The sequence below is a fragment of the Apteryx mantelli genome, chromosome 14, assembly GCF_036417845.1.
Source record: "Apteryx mantelli isolate bAptMan1 chromosome 14, bAptMan1.hap1, whole genome shotgun sequence".
NCBI lineage: Eukaryota > Metazoa > Chordata > Aves > Apterygiformes > Apterygidae > Apteryx > Apteryx mantelli.
Genome location: NC_089991.1, coordinates 2,724,943 through 2,747,836, shown reverse-complemented (window position 1 = coordinate 2,747,836; position 22,894 = coordinate 2,724,943). Strand labels below are relative to the sequence as shown.

Sequence of the window (22,894 nt, the reverse complement as noted above, 5' to 3'; positions counted from 1 at the left end):
CAAACCCCAAACAGGACTATTAAAGCGTTTGCTGTCCTCTGGGGATTTAAAACATGTATCCAGACGTAAAAAGGCAGGAAAGCAGACACTGCTGCCCATTTTGTATTCAAAAATAAATAAATAAGTAAGTCTTATTTCCAGGGCTGAACTACCCCGCCGCCGCTGTGTCACGCCAGCTAGCCTAGGCACACAGCACCGCACACAGCACGCTGCAAACCTGCAAAGAAAGAGGCGCTCCGGATGAGGCGGAGCGGACCTTGCTCAGAGAACGCCCGCCTGGGGCTGCAAAGCTGCGAAAGACCTACACGGCAAAACGGAAAATACACAGGAGAGAAGGAGGTTAGTAAAGCGGAACGGTCCGTAGGGAGGGGGCCGGGGCAGGGAGACGTAAAAGCCGGCGTAAACGCGCTCTCGCGGATAGGGGAGAACGGCCCTTACGCTCAGCGAGAACGGCGATTCGAGGAGCACAACTTACGCTTGAAACACACAGTATTTATAGAATTAAATTCATAATAGACCCAACTTTACACTGTCTCCCATACAAGGACGGGGTTTCTGTCCAAGGGCTTTTTCTTTTTCTTTTTTTCTTTTTTTTTTTTTTTTTTTAAGAGAGAGCTGAAAATGATTAATTTATGCAGGCTCAAAGCCTAACTTGATCACAAACGGGAGATTCATCGTGGAATACAATGTCTGTTTTAACATCCCCGCTGGCGGGGTGGCCGCAGAGCGCTGGCTCCGAGGACGATGGGGGAGGAAGGCAGGCAAGGCGGGCATGAACTCCTCTTAGCAGGACCAAGGGAAAATTAGAGGCCGAAGTAGCTGTTCTGCGAACAGGGTGGGCCCATCAGGTTAGCGAAACGATCGTACAGAAAAATCCATGTTAGCAGCCTTAGCAGCCCCTATTAAATTAATTTTGGACTGCAGATATACAAGGGAAATTGAGTGTATTTACAAGACACCGAGGCAGAAAAAACACACAGGGTTTTTTTTAATGAGTTAATTGCCAGTCGCTCTCCCAGATCCGAAGCTACTGCTCACCCCAAGCTCCCTGATTACAGGGAAGATGAAGGCTGCGCTTCCACCAAGCTCCCTTCCGCTCCCTGAGGCCTCCACTCCTCATTAAGGCAAAGGACAGGGACTGGTGGGTGGGTTGTTTTTTTGGAGTGTTGTTTTTTTTTTTTTAAACCAGCATGTCTAAAAAAAGCAGCTTGTAAATCGTTCCCAGGCAAAGCACAGGGAACTGCTGGCACGGCAGGTCAGCCGGAGCCGCCAGCCGGAGGCATTCCTTCGCCTTCGGCTCCCGTGGCAGAAAGGCTGCGGTTACAGATTAGCCTCACCTGCTTCACCCAGGGCGCCCTCGGCGTCGCGAGCGGAGCCGTGAGCGCCCACCGCCGAGCGGGCCGGAAACGGGCGCCGCGCAAGCGTCGGCATCCCCTCGGAGCCCGCTCCGGGCGCCCGACGGCCGAGGGCTCCGTGCCTCCCGAGACCCCCGGGCCGGGTACCTTTTCCGCACGCGGGGAAAAGCCACCGTCTCTACAAAGCTGGATGCACACGAGCGGTTGCCTGCACCTGTACCGTAACCCGTCCGTGCCTAGTTGTCGCAACACCCACACTTGAACTCGCGCTTTAGGTTGTATCAGCGATAAAACTGATCTTTGTCAGGCACAAGCCGCAGCCACGCAGCAAAACCTTTAGAAGTAAATGAATTTTTTCTCCCCTCCCTCACAAATTTGGGCACCTAACTCAATTAGGCAGGGGGAAAAATCACAACTGAAGTCTGAAGGGAACAGTGGATATTAAGGAGAAAAATGCACCTTTTTAACGTCCTTGACTTAGTAAAGGCAGCAAGTATTTAACAGATAATAGTATCTTCCAACATTATGTGGCTTCCCTTATAACATAACTATTGGGAATGATTTTAAGAAGGTATAGAGCTTTTGAGCCTGGAAAGCATTTAAGCCCATGCTTAGCCTGAAAACACAGCGTTGTCCTATCAAAGCCAATGGGAAGGAGAGAAGTAAACACTTAGACCCAACGAGAATTAGGACCATATCAAAGCCAGAAACCCACTTGGAATAACAAAGTAATCAAATTCACTTGATACTTCCTCAAACCCAGGTAAAAAAAAAAAAAAGCATGCTTTACATACAGCAATATTCTGGAAAGCAAATATAAAAAGGAGTCTCTTATTCCAGCTAATATTAAGACATTTCTTTGGAAAGTATACAACCTAAACCACGGGAAAGGCAGGACGTGCTGAAGACTTCATCGGGCTGCTACCCGGGACAGCCAAGCCCTAAGGGCAGCATCTTTTCTATCAGCTCCACTGCCCCCACGGGGAAAAACCAACACCTTCCACCCTTCTGCGATCTACTGCTCACTGAGCCTTCACGCACAGCTCTACAACAAAGGCTGAGAACCTAAGATTGAAGACGGTTTTTCAAGTTTTCTTAACTTCCAAGATCAGACCACAAAAAAAGAGGTATTCTGTCTAACCTGATCAAAAACTAAAGCGCAATTGTGCAAGTTTAACCAGCATGGAACATGTGGCCACACGCGCTCAGGTGGCCAACAGAGAGTACAGGACACAACAAAAATTATTAACAAGAATAAAATTCTGTTTCCTTTAAAAAAAAAAAAAAAGAAAAAAAAAAAGAAGAATCAGAGTAAAAACTGGGAAACAGAGCTAGGCAGAATCGATCCTGCCTGATCTGAAATGTGCTGCTTAAAGAGAGTTCTACAGACTGCCGTCTTCCAACATTTTCTGTATTTGAACTTAAATATATCTATCTCTATTTTTATATACGTGTATATATAGCTGTATATAAAAAGAGGGTATATCCCAAGCCACTGCTAATTCCCCGAACTGCCTGATTTACGGTCCCCCAAGCCCTGCCAACATTAATTTTCCGTAGTCTTTAGCTTTCCTATCTTTCCATATGATTCTTTTTAGAAGACTTTCATATTGTAGAGTCTGTGATTACTCAGTTGAAGATACCAGGAAATAAAATCTGTTTTTAATTACCTATATTTCCAAGAAGTCCATTCATAATTGTACTGTGGTCAGGCTTTAACGTATTGCTGTCTTGATTAATGAACTCAAGACTGTCCTGCAGCCTAAAAAACCCAGAAAATAAAACACACAAAAACAGTAATTTGCATTTCAGTATAATACAGCGTTACTTCTTTTTTGGCCCCAATGGAACACACAAGATAAGAACTCAGACTTCCACTAGAAAAAGCTTTCAAAGCCTAGGCCATATGCTGAGCTGGGCTGATTAACACATAGAAAACTGAACATTAAAGAGTCTGAAGATGGACATTTTTGTAACGTCTTTTTCATCACCATGGGCTGAAGCCCCCAGCTGCAGCGGTCTGTCCCCATCCCGTCCCTTGGCAGGTGCAGGCACTTTGTACCTTACAACATTAGGCTCTACCCTATCAGCTCTAAAGGAATGGTTCATTCTTTCACTTAGAGCAAACTGAAATGAAGACAACTACAAGGAAAAAGTGAGGACACTAGAGACAGGGTATAACAGAAGAGGAAACAAGAAGTTATTTTTCTAGAAAAAGAATCTGGAGGCTCCTAAAATAATGTTCTTCTGAGTTCTTGCATTCCTTTGCCCATATTTACCAGGTATCACTTCCAGTGTACTCACGTATTTAGACTGCCATAGATGCTACTTCCAGTGCGAGCTGTGAAAACCTTGCTGAGCATGAGCTGAGGAGGTGAGCTAGGGGCCAAAAAGGAAGAAGTCAGTCAGAAACACAGGGCCAAGACAGACTTTCATTTCCATTTCATATACCTCCAGAGTTTACAGACCTAAACATCACATAAACACATTTTGTGTCAAAAGTGACATCAGAATAACTTTAAAGCAGACCCAGAAATTCCTTTTACTCTGCAGCTGTCAAATTCAATTCATTACATATTAGCACTAAGGAGTTAATCTTCTTAAAAGGTTAGCAGTAAAAATGAATCTTACCGTATCTGGTGAATTTTCAATGTGGAGCCCTTGTAACTCATGGCCACAGAGCCAAACATCATCTCTCCAAGCATATTAGCATCAGAGGAGCACCGAGAACCCTGCAAAAAAACCCATCTGTTGTTAAGCATTTTAGAAGCACATTTCTATTTAAGACAATATATGATTAAGGAAAATATTTCTTTTTTAAAAAAGATAAACATACAAAATCTCTCTCTCTCTCTCTCTAACACTGTTTGTACTACTAAGTTAAATGATTCAATAAAAATAATGCTAGTGTAGAAAGTGATCTTCAAATTGGCTGTGAACTAAATACTAAAATCATCCAACAAATCTAAGCCACCTACCGGGGTGCTGCAGATGCAAACTGCACTGATTCAGCAGGACAAAAAAGTTTAACATTAGAGGATGATCACACACTTTCCTGAATAAGAACCACTGAGCCGAAACCTTGCATCTGCTTGAGCAGAGATACAAAAACAAGAAGAATCGCAAATTCCCTAGCGATCTGCTTATGCAGCCACGTTGGGCCAGCGGTTCCTTGACACAGACTGATTCATAGCTCCCCGCGGATGGTGTCTGGCTGGGGATACAGCTTCCCCTGCTGCTCTAGTGCCGGTACCAGGAAGGAGCCATGGCACGGTGGAGCCGCGGTCGAGCCGCGCGTTTCCTGCGGCTTGGCCGGCGAGGGCTCGCGATAAGCAACGCTGGCCAAGTCCAAAGGAGGAATGTCACTATGCAGCATCGGGGGCCAGATCGAGTACTGCAAACAAGAACTGTCAGACTAAAATTAAAAAGTTACTCAGAGCGACCAACTGGACATGGCTGCCCAGCTGACAGAGGTCAGCTTCTTATTCGTATGCTTTCCATCTCCCTTTACCCAGGGCCATATTTTCTCTATCTTCTCAGATACTTCCCAGGTGAGGCACTTCAGCACTGCACAAGGCAGCAGTACATCGCCTTTGAGGTGTTTAATAACGCTTTATTAGGGTAACCCTTCCAAAAGAAAGTCCTAAAATCAGCCACGGGAATAACCTCGTATTCGGAAAGTGCTAAGCGCCCTATCTCCATGTGCCTTATCCAAGCTCCGAACAACCAGAATCCTCACCCAGATTCCTGAACAGACTTGGAATACATCTAAATATTCTGCCCAGTGTCATACAGTGAGCTCAGAGCACGGTCAAGGACATGGTGTCCACACCACAGATTCCTACCGGGAATAAGGACCGAAAGGAAACGGCCACTCGCTGTCCCTGCTCACGCCAGACCACAGAGCAGGGGCAAGAACAAGCCGATGCTGATCTTCCAGAAGACAACACGCTTGAAACACCTCTCAGCTTTTAGCTCTTTACAGGCACTCTCAACTAAGATGATAGTACTTTAACAGACATACTATCAACCTCTGAAATCTGCTTCTAATGCCAAAAAGATATGGGACGAAGAACAATAGCAGCCACAGTCATAAAAAGGAGGATACAATCACAAGTTTTGTTCGTGTTCCTATGACAGGGCAAAAACTGATCACTAGCTGGGTCACAGAGAAATTCCCATCTTTACCTCCCGGGATATCACACTGCCTCGCTGTCCAGGTGCGCTGCAGGTAGTACTGGCAAAATTAGACTTTAAAATATGACCCAGAAGCTCCAAGGAAACGTAAGTATGGATGTTAATGGCTCTAGGAAATGATAGGTCTGTGAGTGTCTTGAATTAAGAACACCGCAAATTACTACAGCCAAATATTATGATTATTATTTTTAAATCTGCGGCAGATCTCAAATTGAAGAAGTCATTCTGAATAAATGTCAAGCCCTTGATGGCTGGTTTTGGTTTCAACTTTCTGCTAGTGTGAACATTTAATTCTAAAGCTGGGGAAAAATACTTAAAAATAAATTATCGATTCTCCTTGTCAAGAAACTGAATTAAGAAAAAACAAGTGAAAATCAGCTGCTTTCAAATTTAATCATAGGGGTTTTTCTTTCCTCTGAAAGGCAGAGACAAGTAACGCTGAAGACAAAGAGGGTGATGAGATGCAGCCATGGTCTCTGTCAGTCTGGCATTTCATCTGCGCCTAATGACAATGATTTTACCATGCATAACAACAGATGCATATATGTAATACGGAAACACTGCTACAGCTTGACTCTTTGAGCCTTTAATTCTACAAAATAAAGGTCACTCAAGACCAAAGTAGAGTGCAATCAACTGAGGAAAGGGGTTAAAAATTAAAAGCTCGAATGAAAAATAGCCAAAGAGCATCTGGCAAAAAGGGCACAACCCCAGGCACTGACAGCTTGGACACAAACCAACTCCCTAGGTCATATTTAGGAACTCACATAAAAACTGATCATAAAATACCCATGAGTGTTTGTTATTGCACATTAGCATATTAAAGGTAGTAAAATTTACATGATTTGGAAATTACATTTCTGAATATAAAATTCATAGCATTTAATCTTCCACTTACTGTATATGTCATCCTATCAATAAGTAAGTACGTATATAAATTAAAAATGCAATACAGAAATAAATCTCAAATGTCATGATCAACCAGTCAGCCTGGAAAAGAAGATTTACAGCCCTGAAAACACTGACAAGCAGACCCAGAGCTAATACTGGTGTAATGACATGCAAATAACTGTGGGCAAGTTCAGAACCAGATTCAGCTTCATCTTAATGGATTCTAATCACATTTGAGAGAGATCTAGATAGAACATAATTAAAAATACCACGTAGAAGCCTGGAAGAAAACACTGTATTTCATCTTCCAAAGAACAATTAGAATAACCCATCTATAGTCATGTGTATTTAAACATGGAAGCATACAAAAAACTATTTAAAAAGTTCTGTTAACACTGTATCATTGGGATTTCCATTTTGTAGCTTAACCCCCCCCCAACACACACACCCAGAAAAATACCTTATACATACTGTAAATACATTAAAACACAAGTAATTTTCTGAGGTCTCAAAATCCAGCAGTTAAGCAGACAGAAGATAGGAAATGCCAGGCTGACTGATGCCTGGACAAACTTTCTCTGGCCCTTTTGTATACATGATGCACTACGATACAAGTGTTCTCATGCAGTAAAGAAGTCTCGTATTTACGGATCTCTGCTCCTTTGCTGGAGGAGCCCGGAAGGAGCGCGGGGAATGCAGCAGGGATCCCGCAGCGGATGGATGCGCCGTGCAGGCCCAACGTACGCTGGAGGTCTCTCGCTCGTGTTAGGACAGTTGCCGTTGTACAACAGCTCAGCTCAGTTCAGTAAGATTTGGACTAGGTGACATGCATGAGGAAACAGGACTTGCACGGGAAAACTTCAGACAACTTTGGAAGAAGTTGTCATGCCAACCAAGAACATTAATTTCCTTTAATGATGCCGAGCATTGTTTGCACAGAGCCTGCCCAGTAGGAAGGATAATTTCTGGCTGGTGGGGGGGGCATCGTTTTTCTTGGTCGCACAACGCGCGAAGGAGGTTATTTTGTGCTGGAAGGAAGCTGCTGACAGAAATGACATGTCTCTTCCTTTCATAACCACAGCTAAACACCCTTCCAGGAAGGGAGAAATAGAAAACAGAGCTTCAGCCACCTTACTAAAGCTGTGGAAGAGAGCGTGATGAGAAAGAGAAAACAAGAAGAATATGCAGCTCGCCAAATATAGCAACAGCTAACGTGACAGTGGGAAAGCCAGCCCTGAAAGGTTCTTCATTTATATCTACGGTAGATTAAGACATCAGTAGTACTGTACTTCAGAATATGTCGTGCAGATAGCAGCTTCCCTCAAACACACAATTACTTCATTACAAAGAGTGGAAGGGCTTAGTTCTATTTTAGGCTGGCTTAATATAAAACACTTGTGATCCATGGAAGGAGAGATGACAGAAATATATCTGTGTCAGATGACTCTAGCTACTCTCACGGCCAGAATCTCTTATGTAAAACATAACCCAAGTTCACTGAATCCCTCGCTATAAGCTGTTACCCAGCCTATCCCTATACGTAGTGCATTTCTGTATTACTTTCCCGGCACTTTGCAATAAATTACCTCATCTATACCATGTATAGGTATTTGTCACTCATAACTACACCTCAAACCTCTGAAGTTAGTTCCTAAGAAAGGGAGTTACTGAAGATTTAGGGCAGGCTGCTTCCATGAAAGAAGAACATCCTTCAGACTGGCCAACGTTGTGCCCAAGGCTGACCATGCTGAAGGAGCACCATCCTCGCGGTCACAAGACATGACAGCGGCCCTAGAGAAACTCCTGCCGTTCAAGACACATCTGAGAGAACCAGCTAGTTGGTTTTAGAGTTGTTCAAACCCCAAACCATAGAATAAAAACATGATTCAGTTGGAACCGAAATCTAATTCTGACTCAAACTCTCCACAGCCCACCTCTAATTTCAAGCATTTTAAAACATTCAGTACCTCACCTGCTCTAAGAATTTGACATGGTTAAGAAAAAAAGAAAAAAGGAAGGTGACTCACCTGATATTTCGGACATTGTTCTTTTGCATCAGAGAATGAGGAGGATGAATTGATTGAACTATCCAGGGAAGAAGAACTATCTCCTCCGGGCTTCAGCTGGCAACATTTCCCAAAAACTCTCACCTGAGCGTCGCTGCAGAGTTTCTGAAATACAGACAACGTGTGTGTTGACACGAAGACCCGCAACCACAAAATCACCGCTTAGCAGCGCTGTACTTTCCTCTTTAGGTAAGACATTTGACAGCAGAAAAGCGTATGCCTCAGGAGAAGAGTTAATAGCATTTATTGGTGTCTCTTGCAGCCCAGCTGCAGAAAAGAAAGCTGGGCTGTTTTACTTTTTGTTAGCGAGGAGCTAATAGGTCACTCCAGCTCCATTTTCCTAAGTAGCTATCCGACTCGGAAGCTTTACAAGCCTCGGTTTTAGGCCCAGGATTAGGAGAAAGGACGGCAGGAAAGAAAGCATGCGGTGGAGGGTGGTGATGATGGGTGCCACCTGCACTCGCTGCGTAGCCTTGCGCCGCGCACGGCCCCAGGGTGCCAGCCAGACAGCGGCCGGAGCGCTCCACTATGCACAGGAAAACTGTCGCACAGATAAGGAATAATCAAGCAAGAACAACAGAGAATTCAGAACAGACTTATGTTATGGGGAGAAGTGGAGAGAAAAGTCATTATTTTTACAGATCTCCTCCTGGCTGTGTCTAAATCCCCACGTCTTCTAAAAGAGCGGCACAGAGGTGACATTTTCCATTTCAGTATGAGTGCATCACGAGACTGCAAACGCACAAAGCTGAAAGCCACAGTTAGCGGCAGGGAGAAGCGAGAAAAGTTTCACAAAAGGGCAGGGGAAAGACGGTCCAAGCAGGAAAGGTCCATTCCTGATACGAGATTCAGGCAAAGAGTTTCAAAAAAGGGAGTTAGGAGAAAACAAGGCTCAGAAGGGGAACTGGAACTGAAATGCAGGACCATCCCGATCTTTGCAGGGATAGCACTGTACACACAACATTCCCAATTACTGGCACTGGAGATGCTTCACCACTGTTTTGTTCAGTATTTAAAAGCATTTGTGATTTCACCTGTGAATCCCAGCACCCCAAGGAGAACCAGCACACATTTGTTAATGCCGTTAACATTATTAACATTAGGCAATCCTCTCCACCTAAAGATCTTAAAGTACTCTTCATATACTCACTAAACTTCAGAACACCTGCATAAGGTTGACATTATCCACATTTGCTAGTGGGCAGCATTAAGAGACAGAAATACGTCTACACTGCTCAAAGTTACATACTTATTATGCCCTAAGACTTTCTCAATTAACATTTCCTATACAATCACCTAACGAGGAAGAGCAAACTGGAAGCAAAGAGTGCTGGAAGCAAGGTGCAGGGGATGCATGGACATACAAAGGTGCTACATGTCCTGGCTTCACCTCTGAACTCGCAGGTTTACATCCTGAGCTCCCACTTCATTCAAAAATGTAAGTATGGCTCAGTCTTTAATAGCTCTGAAACAAAGGAAAAGGTAGAGTAGGAAAAGTGTGAAATCCCCCATGCATCTCCCAAGGGCGTTAACTTCATGACTGCTCACAGAGTCAGCAGCAACTGTATATACGGCAGGATGAGAAAAAATCCCTACCGCAAATCACGCGGCAAAGGCACCTCAGCGCCCAGCGGACACGTTCCCGCTTTCTGCGCTACCAGCCTCGCTTTTGTGAGAAGAGACGGCAGCCCGCGCTGCCCTGGAGGGACGGCAGATTTTGCTGAGGAAGAAGATGGGAATCCCACGCCTCTGGCCCTGGCTGTGCCGGTTGCATTTTTTTGGGGAATACCTTGGATACCAGGTGGCTTTTATTTGGCCCTAACCGTGTGTGAGATCTAGGCAAAACAGCAGAAAACGTCAGGGATTATCCAGCTCTACCCGGCCGTTCGCACTGCTGCGCCAACTACAGAGCGGCTGCCACAGAAAGCCTTCAGGAGCGACGTGCAGACAAGCCAGTAACCGCGGCAGAGGGAAAGGAAACGGGCACCAGCCTCCGCGTCCCGTGCTTCACCTACGTCTACACCCTTCCCCAGCGGTATCCTCCCAGCGCGACATACGGGCGAGGACGCTGAACTCCTGCAACACGCAGATTTGTTAATGGCTAATATCCGTGGCCTGAGCACAGTACACAATGGCTGGAACATGTGAATGACAATCATATGACTTTAGTAGGAACTCGTGAACCAGAATTGCATTTTATCTCTGACACAAACAACAATGTCCTAGGCTAGGCAAGCATCATGTGATAAAACCACATAAAATCCACAGGGTTACAGAAGCCTTTGCAGGCGAACCGCATTTCAGCTTGCATTTTCCATCGGATGTTGAAAGTTCCCTTAAAAAGATAGTATTTTAATAGAGCTTTCTTGAGGTTGTGAGGCCAGTAAATGCATTTCTACAGGTGAAAAAAAAATTTCCATGCAGGAAAAAAAGGAGACTAAGTTTGCAAATTATTGACTTTTTGGTAATTTCTTGTCATTAGTGCTGCATTTTTCCTCATAGCAGCTTACCTTAGATCTAGCGGGGAGCAAGATGGCTTGAAGTTATAGTTGCCTAATTTAAAAACTAGAGGGAAACGGTTGTTAGGTCTTCACAGGGGAATTTAATGAACCAAGACTCCTGCCAGTAGCCTGTAAAGGAGGTCACATGTTCAGGATCTTTCCGATACCACCGGTCAGAACCTTGCAAACAGTAAATCATTCCTAAAATGCAGGACACTGACAAATTTTGGTGTTTGCTCTTTCAGAAACATCACATGTACTTAAGTACAACCTGTTGGACTATTAGATGGAGTATCTGCAATGCCCCTTTCCTCTGTAATTACTGCGTCCAAACATCAATGTAATTTTAGATGCAGCAAACCTCAGGGCACTGTGCAATAAAGGAGCAGGGTGACTTGTATTCCAGTATAATATTCCAAACATATTCAAGTCAGGTTTCCAAAAATAAAAAGGTAGCCAAATTATTTAAGAACTGTACAAGGAGCAGATTCAGAACTGTGGATTTTCCTTCCACATGCACCTAGTTGCAACAAAGCAGGTCTCTGGGCGAAGTGCTGCTGGCGAACCCCGAAAGGCACATTTTTGCGAGCCGGGGGAAGGCGGGCTGGCAGGAGGCGGTGGGCAGCCCGCCGGCCGGGGCTGCCACGCTGGGGTCCCCGCTGGGGACGGGCTCCTCGCGCTTTCTCTGCCAGCTCTGCAGACCCCACCATAGCTTTGGAGACTTTCAGACAGCCACAGTTCTTGCATTAGAGGTCACCATTTGCTGGAAATCTTGGCCACCTATGAGGTAGCACTGAAGATAATTTATAGAAAAGCATCTTTAAAGAAAGACCGGCTGCAAAGCAGTTTTCCTCTGCAGCTCTGCTGATGGAATCTCTTTTCTCCCCCTCTTTCCCTCAGCAAAGACCTCCCAGCTCTCCGCCACACTAACCCTTGGTTATGATCTCAAATCCTTTGGTTGGGCTACTGAAACTTTTTCTTATCTGCCCCCCCTCAAAAATCCCTTTCTCTTTCATTTCTTCCCAAAAACTGCTTCTGAAAATCCTTCTCTGCTTCATGGAAACAAGCCACTTCCCTTTTTCGATCCCTTGGCTTTTCCCACTCGCAGCATGCACCACTCAGGCTCCTGATGCCAGCTCAGGACCACACACTGTTGGGCTCTTGCTTCCCTTCATCCCTACTCCTTCTCTTTTTTCTGGTCCCTCTGCACTCCACACCTTCCTCTAAGCCGACCTTTAGATTTAGTAAATCTTTCAGCTCCTTACGTGTCAGCCAGCACCTCTCTTCAGTCACTTCTCTAAGGGTGAACACTCTCTTGGTGTAAATCACCAGTGGACAACACAAAAAGAAAACAAGTAGCTAAACTAGACAGCTAAAAAAACCCAAACTCATTCAGTCTGCTCGGAGGAAAGCACTGACGCAAGGTTCCCCTCGCTGCTTCTTCTTTGGTTTACTCCTCGCTTCTCTCTCGCGGCACCGTTTCTGTGGCATCCTCCCCCCATTCGATTGCCAGCCCTTTGATGTAGGCGCCTCCATTTCGACCGGTCTTTGCACACTGACATTTATGGCCACATAACTCACGTGCCACACGGCAGCAGCAGCACAGTAACGTACCATAGCGGCTCTGCACCAGGCTAGCGTGAACGCAGCGTCAAGGTTGACAAGTCAAGCACTCAGCCTAAGCGCCAGGAAACGCAGGCTGAAAGCTCGGCATTGGCTGGGCCACCTGGTGTCTGCACCTTAAAAAGGAAAAGGAGTTGCTTGTCATGCTTGATGGGAAATTCAAAGCAGGCCCAGTAGCGCAGGTCTTGAAGGAGCGCCTGGGTTCACACGCATCTCTTGCCTTGAGCACTCGGTGCAACTCAACGAGGACGCGCCTGCCCAGGTAGGTCTGCTCGGGGCCTCGCACGGCCACAAGGAACCAAGCGGTGGGGCGAGCTGACGGGGCTCGCGGGTACATGCGAGCAGAAGCAGGTGGGGAGATGTTATAGGAAGAAAAGCAGACAGATACAGAAATGAGTCTACCCGCACAAATCAGTCATAGGTCATGATACCATCACCTGCGAATCCAGTAACACAGTGCCATCAGAAACTAGACGCTCATTTGTATGAGGGATGAACTGAAATAATTCTCTAGAGGAGACTGGATCAGACCCACCAGCTTGCCAGCAGAAGTACTTCAAGATCCAAGTAACTGAGAAAATCCAAGGGAGGTAGGTGTTTGGGTGTGGACCAAGGCTGTCTGGAGAAGGCGTCAGTAACGCTCACTTCTCATATCACATGCTGCCCTCACGCACTCGCTATGCAAATGCCTGCTCTGATACATTTGCTCATGATCTCGAGTCACAGGGCTGAGAAGAGATGCCCTGGCAAACCTCAGACAGGAGCGCCGTCCCACGCCGGGTGTTGGTGAGGACGGGGCAGCAGTCTGCAGACCCCGCGTCACATACCTGCTCGCGGAGCCTGGCTAAGCCACGGCCGCCCCTGAAAGCCGGGGGAAGAACCTCTTGTGCTCAGCACCAAAAAAAAAGGTACCGGACTCGCCAAGGGGAGCCTCACGCCGCACGCCGCGTGCCCGGGCTGCCTAGCGCGGCTCGCCGGCTCGGTGGAGACGCCTGGCGCGGCGTTTGGCCGATCTTCTCGGTGCCTGCAGCCTCCGGGTCACCAGGCTGCTTCTCAGCTTCACTCGCGAGTTTAACTCTATCCGGACGCATGGAAAACATCGCTTCTCCTGTGAAATGAAGTGCAGAGCGCAGGCACCTAGTGTATTAGGACCCCCAAAATAAGGAAACATGCGTAATGAGGGGCTTCCAACTGGGAAGCAGGCTTATCTACTGCTCATTTCTCCCTCCAGTTTTGAAATCCTGGAAAACCAAGAATTTTATTGTTGCTGCGTAGATTTCGCAGTTATAGTTCCAGCAAAGTTACAATCTCTACAGTGAAAGTTATTTATTTAAATGCAGATTTAATGCAAAACATTTACATATTTCCTTTCCATCACTTTTTTCACAATTAAAATATTTTAATGGAGATGCTGGAAACCTCTCAACTGCCTTCCGTCTGTCTGTGCAATACACCCTCCCAAAACTCTTTTTTACCTAATATTTAGCTTTATTCAAGACAAGAAGAAAAGAGGCTGATTTAATATGCAATGAAATCCTCATTTCCGTTGTATTCACGTGCCCTTGAAAAATAATGTGCACCCAGTAATGAGCCTGGCTTAGGGGACGCTACAAATCTCAGGACAAACTCTGCATTTTTCATCCATTGAAAAGAGAAAACCTGTTATTTTACATCCTGAAACATGTCTCTGGAAAAGTTTCCTCTGATGCTCCTTAAATTCTGTAAGTTACCGAATCTGAATGGCTGAGTCACATTTAGCCTTGGTCCACTGCACAGGACTCTTGACGTATACTGAGGTTACGGATATACAGAATAGAGCAAAGGGTATCTCACATTGCTTCAGGCATATGACTCTTAAATTATAACTGCTTTCAATGAAACTATTTCATTACACTTCTCGGAAACAACAGAAAATAGGAAACGAAGAGCTCTTGCACAGCTAGCAATATCGAAAAAACGGCACCTTGCACACAGATTCCCTGCATTAAACTGATTAGACTGCAATCAGAACAGCCTGGCCACTGCTTGGCGCTTTTGCAGATATCCCCCTTAGACTATTTGTAAATCCAGAGGTATAAATCACATTAGGAAACTGGGGGGGGGGGGGGGGTGAGATGCAGAAAGCACTGGCTTTTGTGAGGCTCTTAACAGATACCCTTTCACGAGGGAGACCGCCCAGCCCACACACGTCTTGCTGCAAAAGGGCAAGAGTGCCTTGGAATGTGCTTAGAGCCAAGATCTGGCTTTGTATAGGCAGGGTGTGTCTTTGTTAATGAAAATCATGATAAAGAGCGAGAAAAATAAACAATGCAATTCCTTGAAAATGGCCAGTATGTACTGCTAACTGTACAAGTCTGTACTAAGCTTAGAGCAAGCTCAGCCGAGGACTCCTGTGCACGTTTTTACCTGCATAATGTTTCTGCTTTTGCAAAGTTTTGTTTTATGAGGAAAGTTTTGCCTGAGATGACATTATCTGAGTGCTGCAGAAGGTGGATATCATGGCAAGAAAATATTTCAACATATTCTTTTTCAAAGTCTGATAATATGACAAAAATACACATATATATATCAAGTTACCAGAGACTTGTACTGAGCATTTCAACTAGTCTGGGACCAGTCTTCCTCCACCAGCCTCACATACTCATCTCATGGGACACTGAATGCAGCTGATTATTCCTCCCCACTCCCTTTCCCCTTTACTGAAGAAAAATAAAGACGAGATTAATATGGAACCATATTAGATTCATTATCAGACATTTATTCTGCTGCTAGTAAGCTGTCACAGTCAACTACCTTTCTGAAATAAACCCAAGCAAGTCAAGTCTGCAAATTCAGTGAGCAAGTACAGATCTATCTTAGAGAGGTTTTAGGCCTTCAAGAAATCAATAGAAATATGGCAAGAGGATTCATACCGTACAAAGTCTTTTCTATTAATAAAGTAATAGTAATAAGCAAGGCCAATAATTCCTATCAATAAACCTCTTCAAAGATCTCGTCTTTAAAAACCTCTGTTTTCCTGGCAAGAATACCTAGAAGAATAGGAACTTACAAATTAATAAAGCCATGCTAACAAGTTAAATTTAAAAAGAAAGATGCATTTTGTTCAACATTTGTTATACTTGCTTTACCTCCCAAATTCTCAAAAAGAACAAGGAAAATGGGATCTTGATTTGTGTCTACAAACGCGCTCATGTAAGCTATGGAAAATCCTGGAAGTCAGTGCCCGTGACACACACATTGACTCCCAGAGGACAAGGTATGTGGAAGGAGGAAGCACTGAGGAACAGGCTGAGAAGCACCAGGCTGGCAGCATTCAGCAACAGGCTGGAGAATTTTCAATGTTGGATGAGGAATCTTCTGGCTGTACTCCAATATCCAACGTGAAAATCAAGGCTTGGGGGTAAAATGTTATTTCATGTATTCCTACTTACAGAACTTCATGAGGTCCTATGGGAAAAAGCAACTGTGATCAGAAGTTTCAATTTACACAGTGCTTTCTGCTTGTAGAGCTTAAAACACTTTGCAAATGTTTTTAGAGATGGTGAAAAGGAAGTTCAAAGCAGTTAAATAAAGCGTCCAAGCTCACAGAACCACTTATAATAGCACTATGGCTAGAAATGAGATCTTCTGGCCAGAGCCCCTACACGGAAATATCCTCATCTGGCTGCATTCATTACAATTTCAATTAATAGACTACCAAACAGACCATGCCAAACAGAAAGCCCAAAAGAAAAGTTTTCAAGTAACTTTGTGTCAGCAAAGCATAGAAATAACAGTTGGAAAAAGTTGACCAAGCAGGACAAGGTAGGAGACAGGACTAGGAGGACTTTCCAGTTCAGAAGGCAGACCCCGCTACAGAAAGCGGCCACGCCACAAAAACCTTTCAATAAACACCAAATTCTGCATTGCCCCAGCCTCCCAGCATTGCCTGCTGCAGCCATGGAAGAACCCCTCTCTTTGAAAGGGCAGAAAGTAGAAGAGCCCAGGAATAAACAGATCACTACAATATTTAAAGCTGCTAGGGTGAAATCAATGAAGCTTGGATAATTTACAATTTAATATGCATTTACATGTAGCCCTGAATATAATCAAAGTTTAAAAGTTAATATGAATAAAACAGAGTATTTGTGACTAATTGTCATTTTAAAAAACATATAGAACATAACCATGTAAATTATTAAAATACTCACCGACACTGAAACATCTTCTATTTTTCTTTTAGCGCTGGAGTCAAATAAGACATTCCGCCCTCTTCTTTCACAGTCCTGATACACAATCAGTCGGATCTGACTTGGGTCAAACTCCGGCAAAGGCCAGCTTTAATGAAAAATAAGAGATCAGAAGTATTAATTACAACAATTCTTTACTACACTGCTCTTTCTACATTATCTGCATATCCAACTTTATTAAAACATAAAATCCAGCAAATGCAATGTCATTTCATCAGACCCTTTGATCCTGTAGCTGGAATTGGGATTTTTTTTTTTTTTTTTTAAACACACTGCTTGTAAGTAGACAAATTACACTGACATAAAAGGTGCCACTCCACTGCAGCCGTTCGGCAATGATGTGTTTAGCATTACCAGCTCTTGTGGTCTTGTGATATTTAATGATTTCTTCAAGTTCCAGCTTCTTGGAATCAAAAGTCACAGAAGAACTCAGCTTTTGTGTTTAAGGACAAAAAAAGGTCTCTTGTCATTGCAAGGACTAGCTTGAAAGCATTCACAACTCAAAAGCAAAAGGAGAGGCCAACACAATTTTTTTTTTAAATAATGCATTTTTGCATTTGGAGTCACGGTTTTTAGACCTCTGGGTTGATGCACCACCAGCACTGAACCACACAGATGAAAAAAATGCAGAATACCTCTCCTACCCTTCTTCAGGTATCCAAAACACTGCAGTAACTTACATTTATAGAAATAACTGCAGTATTATGCACTTCAACATTTATTCTAATATATATGCCATGATATTGTGGGAACAGAGAGCCAGATGTAGCTTGGTCCTGAGTACAAATGATATAATTGCTATATTCAGACACAGGAATAATCTCCACTTTGGCCACCGCGATGCAAGGCCGTGTTCCTACACAGGTCGGCAGAACACCTGTAAGAACACGTGTGGTGGTCCCTCTTCTAACACATCTACTCCCAAACCGCTCCTGCAGCCCATAACGTGGAAAGGAGCTTTCACGAGCCTCTGCCTGCCCTGTCCACTGACTTCTCTGCAAAGGGAGAACTTGCAGGGCTCAGACTTGAACATCAGTGCATGTGATCTTGATTTTATGGTTGCATCATAGATCTTAAATTTTTAATGTCCAGAACAAAATTCTTTGCATCCTAAGCAGAATGGGAAAGGACACATACTATGACACCATAGGACACATTAAAATAAACAGCCAGATCAATCCCACGTCAGGCAACCCCCAAATATTACCAACCAGCCCAGCAAAGACTGTTACCCAAGGGCTTGGGCATCCAGGTTTACTCATATCTCCTCTGCTCCTGGAAGCTAACAAACGAGATGTCCGCTCTATCCATGAAATCAACAGGAATCACCTTTCAGCGAGTTACGAGCCATTTCCTAGATCAGGTGAAACTCTATCTACTTATCCTTGGCCATCAGGAAAGCAGCGTTAGCATGGAACGAACACCAGGAAGCACGGAACAAGGACCTGGAACTTTCCAGCCTTAATGAAGGATACATGATCCCAGCTTTGGAGAAGGAGCTGTATGCATATTTCTGTCAGCAAAAAGACTCTCGGAAATGATAATATGGATTAAAATAAACTTGGGACGCTTGGCCCCAAGACAACAGTAAGTTTTACTCTCCTCTGTCCTTTTAATTCACCAACCAAAAGGACGGATTCCTTCTCTGTGCCCATACTTTACGTGATCAGTACACGAATGATGATTTTCACCCCGACAAGTTGTATACTTGGTCGTAGCAGAGATTTGATAGCCAAAGCCACCAACACCTACTGAAAATTTTTAAGAACGTCCAACCCAAAGTCACGGGCTTTACAACTTGTGTAGTACCAGCTGGGGAAAACTAAGCGTCAGCATATACAGTTACTCGGTCTGTTGGAAGAGGAAATCCATTTCCTAATCTGCTCAGCCCCACCATTTAGCAAGAGAAGAGAAAAACAGAAGCTGCAGAGAAGATACTGTGCAACAAATGTCAAAAGCAAATTATTACAAGAAAAAAGCTTGAGCAATTTGAAACTGAAATAACTCAATGTCTGGATCGGGGAGCAAAGAGCCTTGCAACTTGGCTGGGAGGGCACCTAAAGCCAAGCGTCGTCCCCCGGGGGCCAGGTCACATGAAGAGCAGACTTGGAACCAAACCAAAAAGAAGCGTTTGGCAAGATGAAAAACTCAGAGGAGTTTACATATAGCAGGGCCTCTGCTAACCAGCCCAAACCCGCATTTCAGAAGAGATAAGAAAACAAAATCCATATTGCTTGATGCACATTTGGAGAGCGTTATTAACCGAGAGGCTCAAAGGGACTAGTAAAGGGCCTGATTTTGGCTAGAGATAAGAGGGCAAGAGAGACTGCAGAATAAACTGGCTTCCAGGAGGAACCACCTCCTCATGTTGAAGTGAAATCGGTGGAAGTCCGGAAACTCGTTCCGTGAGTTGGGCTGCTGCCGTTCTTATAAACAAACGGCATGTGATAATAACAACGGACTGCTTGCCAAAAAGGTACTATCACTTGCTCCACCCTTGCAATACATTTAAATTTCCTCCACGCTCAGACAAAAGTACGTCTTCCATTACCTAGTACTTTTGATATTTGACTTTGAAATTACTGGCAAAGAAGGGCAATAACTGTTCCAGATCTTAGGAAAGTCTACTCATAAAGAGCTCCAAGAGCAGATTACACACTAAGGGGAGAGAAGGCTAAATATAAAACTCCTGCTGTATTCGACAACATATTTGATCAAGGTAACAAGAGCCTATTTACTTCTCAGTTTCTTCATATGACATTTTAACTTTCTCTAGACAAGTATTCAGCAGATACTATAAATCATAATCTGTGATCGTTCCAAGTAAGTGTTACCTATATTACATAATACAGTCCTTAAGCACATTTTAGTCTTGCAAAAATATTCCCTGGCAAGAGTGGGCCACTTCCCAAACCAGAAGACGCTCTGGGAGAGCTGGGGGAAAGTTCGTCCCGGCAGACAGTAAACAGAGGCAGCCCGGCACCTCCCGCGCCCCCCCAGCACCGCCGCGCCGAGCGGCACGGGCTCCTGCCGGAAACACCGCAGAGGAGCTCTGCTTCTGTTCTCAGCAGCTTTAAAGTACCATTAAGTCTGATATCTAGATAGATTACCCCCAGAAACCTATAAATTCCAGGGCGCAATATGCAGGGCACGTTCTCAAAACAAATAAAACAGGGCAATACTCCAGCACTGCTCTTCAGCTGGATGAAAAGTGACCTAGATCTTCTGAATATAATTAGTTCTGTTTATAAATGGAAACTAACTTTGACATTTAACTGATGTTTTCTTGAGATTTTTACAGGAAAACCAGGAGATGTAGAATCACGTGTTCTAGTAACGTTAATGAAAGGTGAATCTCCATCTCCCACACTGTTCTGGAAATGACAGTGCTCTTAATGAGGAGTTTTTCCTGCATGACCTATCTACTGCTGCTTGATCTTTCCTTGGAACTGATTGTATATATATTAAAAAAAACAACAACACAGTCTTTTCACCTGTGGAAATGACTGTGACTTTGTCTCAAAGTTAGTACTGTGAGCTCGTGCATGGAGCAAGAGAAGTAGTGGAAAGTAAGTTAGTCCTGAGCAGGACACCAGTCCTGTGGGGAGATCTCTACTGTGCAAATAACATACGTATAGCAAGGGATGTTAAGAAATGGGGTGCTCCCAAATCACTGATGCGTAAATGCTGCGTGGGATTTTTCAGAAGCGAATCATGTAAAACCCAATCTCTTTAAATCTGAAAAATGCAGCAGAAAATAAATTCTCTTCAGCTTTTACCCAGGACAGGTTGGACCCTGGAGCCTAGCAAGGGAGAATGGCGAGGTTCTCCCTGTGGGCTTCAAGCTAACAGAGGGAATTTCACTGGAAATTGCTGTAATCAAATCATACACGTAGCTAAAATGGACTATAACAAATATTTGGAAAAGAATACCCAAATATCAGTCCTGTTGGCCATTGACTAAGCATGGGAGCAGCTGGGGTATCAGCACTTCGAAGAATTCAGTCCGGATGGATCACTAGTCAAATGCGTTTTCAGTAAGTTATGAATATTTGCAAATCTTATTAGGCTGTGGCTTACGGTCACTTTAATGTGCCATAAATCCATGCCAAGCTTAAAGGGACCTGCCCGCCCTCCTTAGGTCCACCAGCGCCGAAGAGCGAGCACCGATGCCCGCGGGATGCACGCTCACGCTTAGGCCTTGCTGGTGTCCAGCTCTTCCCTCTCTTTCGCCTGCTTGGTTTTTCTGCCTTTTCGCACTCACCCACCAGGAGTATGACTGGTAGTCCAAGTTCACGGCGTCACTAGGTGCCTCCTGACAACACTACGAGGAGTCACACGGCAATCCAGAATTCCAGATTTTCCCCCAAGGATATATTTTGTCATGTATCTAATTCCTGGGATTTATTACCGCCACAGACATTTCTCAGCAAGATGCAGTCCAATGCTCTTAAATTGATATTACCGAACTCCTCCTGAACTGCAAGCCCTAGTAGATGAAACAACAGGCACCCAAATCCTCGTTCCCTCTCCACCAACTAAAATACAAGACTTTCCTCCATAATTGAAGACAAGTACATTCCTTCCCTCTTCTTTCCACTACAAAATGAACAGAACTTTTTTCATTACAGTAAGGGTTTACTTTAATACTTTTTCTTTTTTATCCCCTCTTGGCTAAGATTTTACTTTTAAAACAATTTCATATTAACACAACCTAGATAGTATCCAACTACTTTTTAATTATTAACGCAGATATTTTAGAAGTCTAAAAGAAGAGCAACTGAAGCAAACTAATCAAAATATTAAACAGATTGGAATTGTAAGAGATTTTGCTAAAAAGTAAAAATGCTCAAAACAAGAATATGACTAACCATCAAAAAAGTAACTTGAAACTATCAGTCAAACTATTGTTTTCCTACATCATGTTTCATAGTTATAAAAACTCCCTGGTGATGAATCACTTGGAACTATTTTTAAAAGCATCTACGCAAATGATATTTATAGTTTATGCTAGCTTATCTGTTCTGCATGTTTTTCATGTTAGCACCTTTTTAGAAGGCTGACAGGAACAGCCATCCCGAGTGGACGGCAGGTCTACCTCGTCCTGCACCACCCCAGCACTTCCAAAGGACGGACAAACTCCGCTCGGCACGGAAGAAAACGTTTCCTTGATGTCCCATAGGTGAGCACCAGACACGGAGGTACAGGGACCCACCGGTGCTGCTGGAAAGCCTGCGGATGCTCTTCCTCACCTGTTTTGTCATTGGCATTACGGGAGTGCTTAGAACCACCCAACTTCTGCCAAACAAACTTCTGCCAGAAATACTGTCTCGAAGAGTTAACATCATAAATCTGAGACCGTTCTAATACGTTTATTGCGATCTTTTACATGCAGATTATTTCCAAGTTGCATGGAGATGCATGCAGATACAGATGTATACTCACTTGCACATTTGCGGCCGAGTAGTGTTTAGGATCCCACAGTTGTTTTATTACAGGGAAGAGTAGACAGAAGCAGAAGGCAAATGGTCCTTCTCTAGTCCAACCATCCTATTACACAACTTTCGCCTCTGACTGAGAGCCCTTTTCCAAACTCCTCTGCACGCTTCTACTACCTGTTACTGGATCTTTTCGTTTCCTTTTGGCTTTGAGAAAATATGACAAAAGCTGAGTATATAGGACTCAGGGAGGGTATTCTATATACTTTAATATCTTACTGCAATTCAGTAATTCACTTATTATTTGACCATTCTTGTGCAAACACAGCTGCGTAGATATTTCTGAAAGAGCACAACTGATTGGAACCAATCAAACCTAATGTACGGCATGTAAATGAAGCCATACAGTTCCTCCAGTTTTGGAAGAGGATCGATTAGCAGACCATTTTTAATAGAGGTTTGGAGGGGTTATTTGTTTTTCTACTAATAACACCTGAAATGCAAAAGAACGTTATCAGGATTCAAGCGATAAGGATGATCCAGACTGCACCACTGATTTGCAAAGTTGGCGTTTTCAGTGAGAGACTCCAGTTA

The 22,894-nt window shown here is 44.1% G+C and overlaps 1 protein-coding gene across 3 annotated transcripts in view; it reads right to left on the bottom strand.

Annotated features, from left to right (window-relative positions):
• FNIP1 (folliculin interacting protein 1) overlaps positions 1-22,894 on the bottom strand; it is a 71,010-nt gene that overhangs the window by 21,320 nt on the left and 26,796 nt on the right. The window contains exons 2-7 of one of the 3 annotated variants that reach the window (XM_067305069.1): positions 16,824-16,950; positions 8,471-8,614; positions 3,987-4,087; positions 3,660-3,734; positions 3,026-3,117; positions 218-301 (exon numbers count right to left, since the gene is read on the bottom strand). In XM_067305069.1, the coding sequence (XP_067161170.1) occupies positions 218-301; positions 3,026-3,117; positions 3,660-3,734; positions 3,987-4,087; positions 8,471-8,614; positions 16,824-16,950 (623 nt within the window). Of the gene's footprint in view, positions 1-217; positions 302-3,025; positions 3,118-3,659; positions 3,735-3,986; positions 4,088-8,470; positions 8,615-12,624; positions 12,677-16,823; positions 16,951-22,894 lie in introns of those variants that run through there. The other 2 variants (XM_067305071.1, XM_067305070.1) reach the window with 2 other exon arrangements.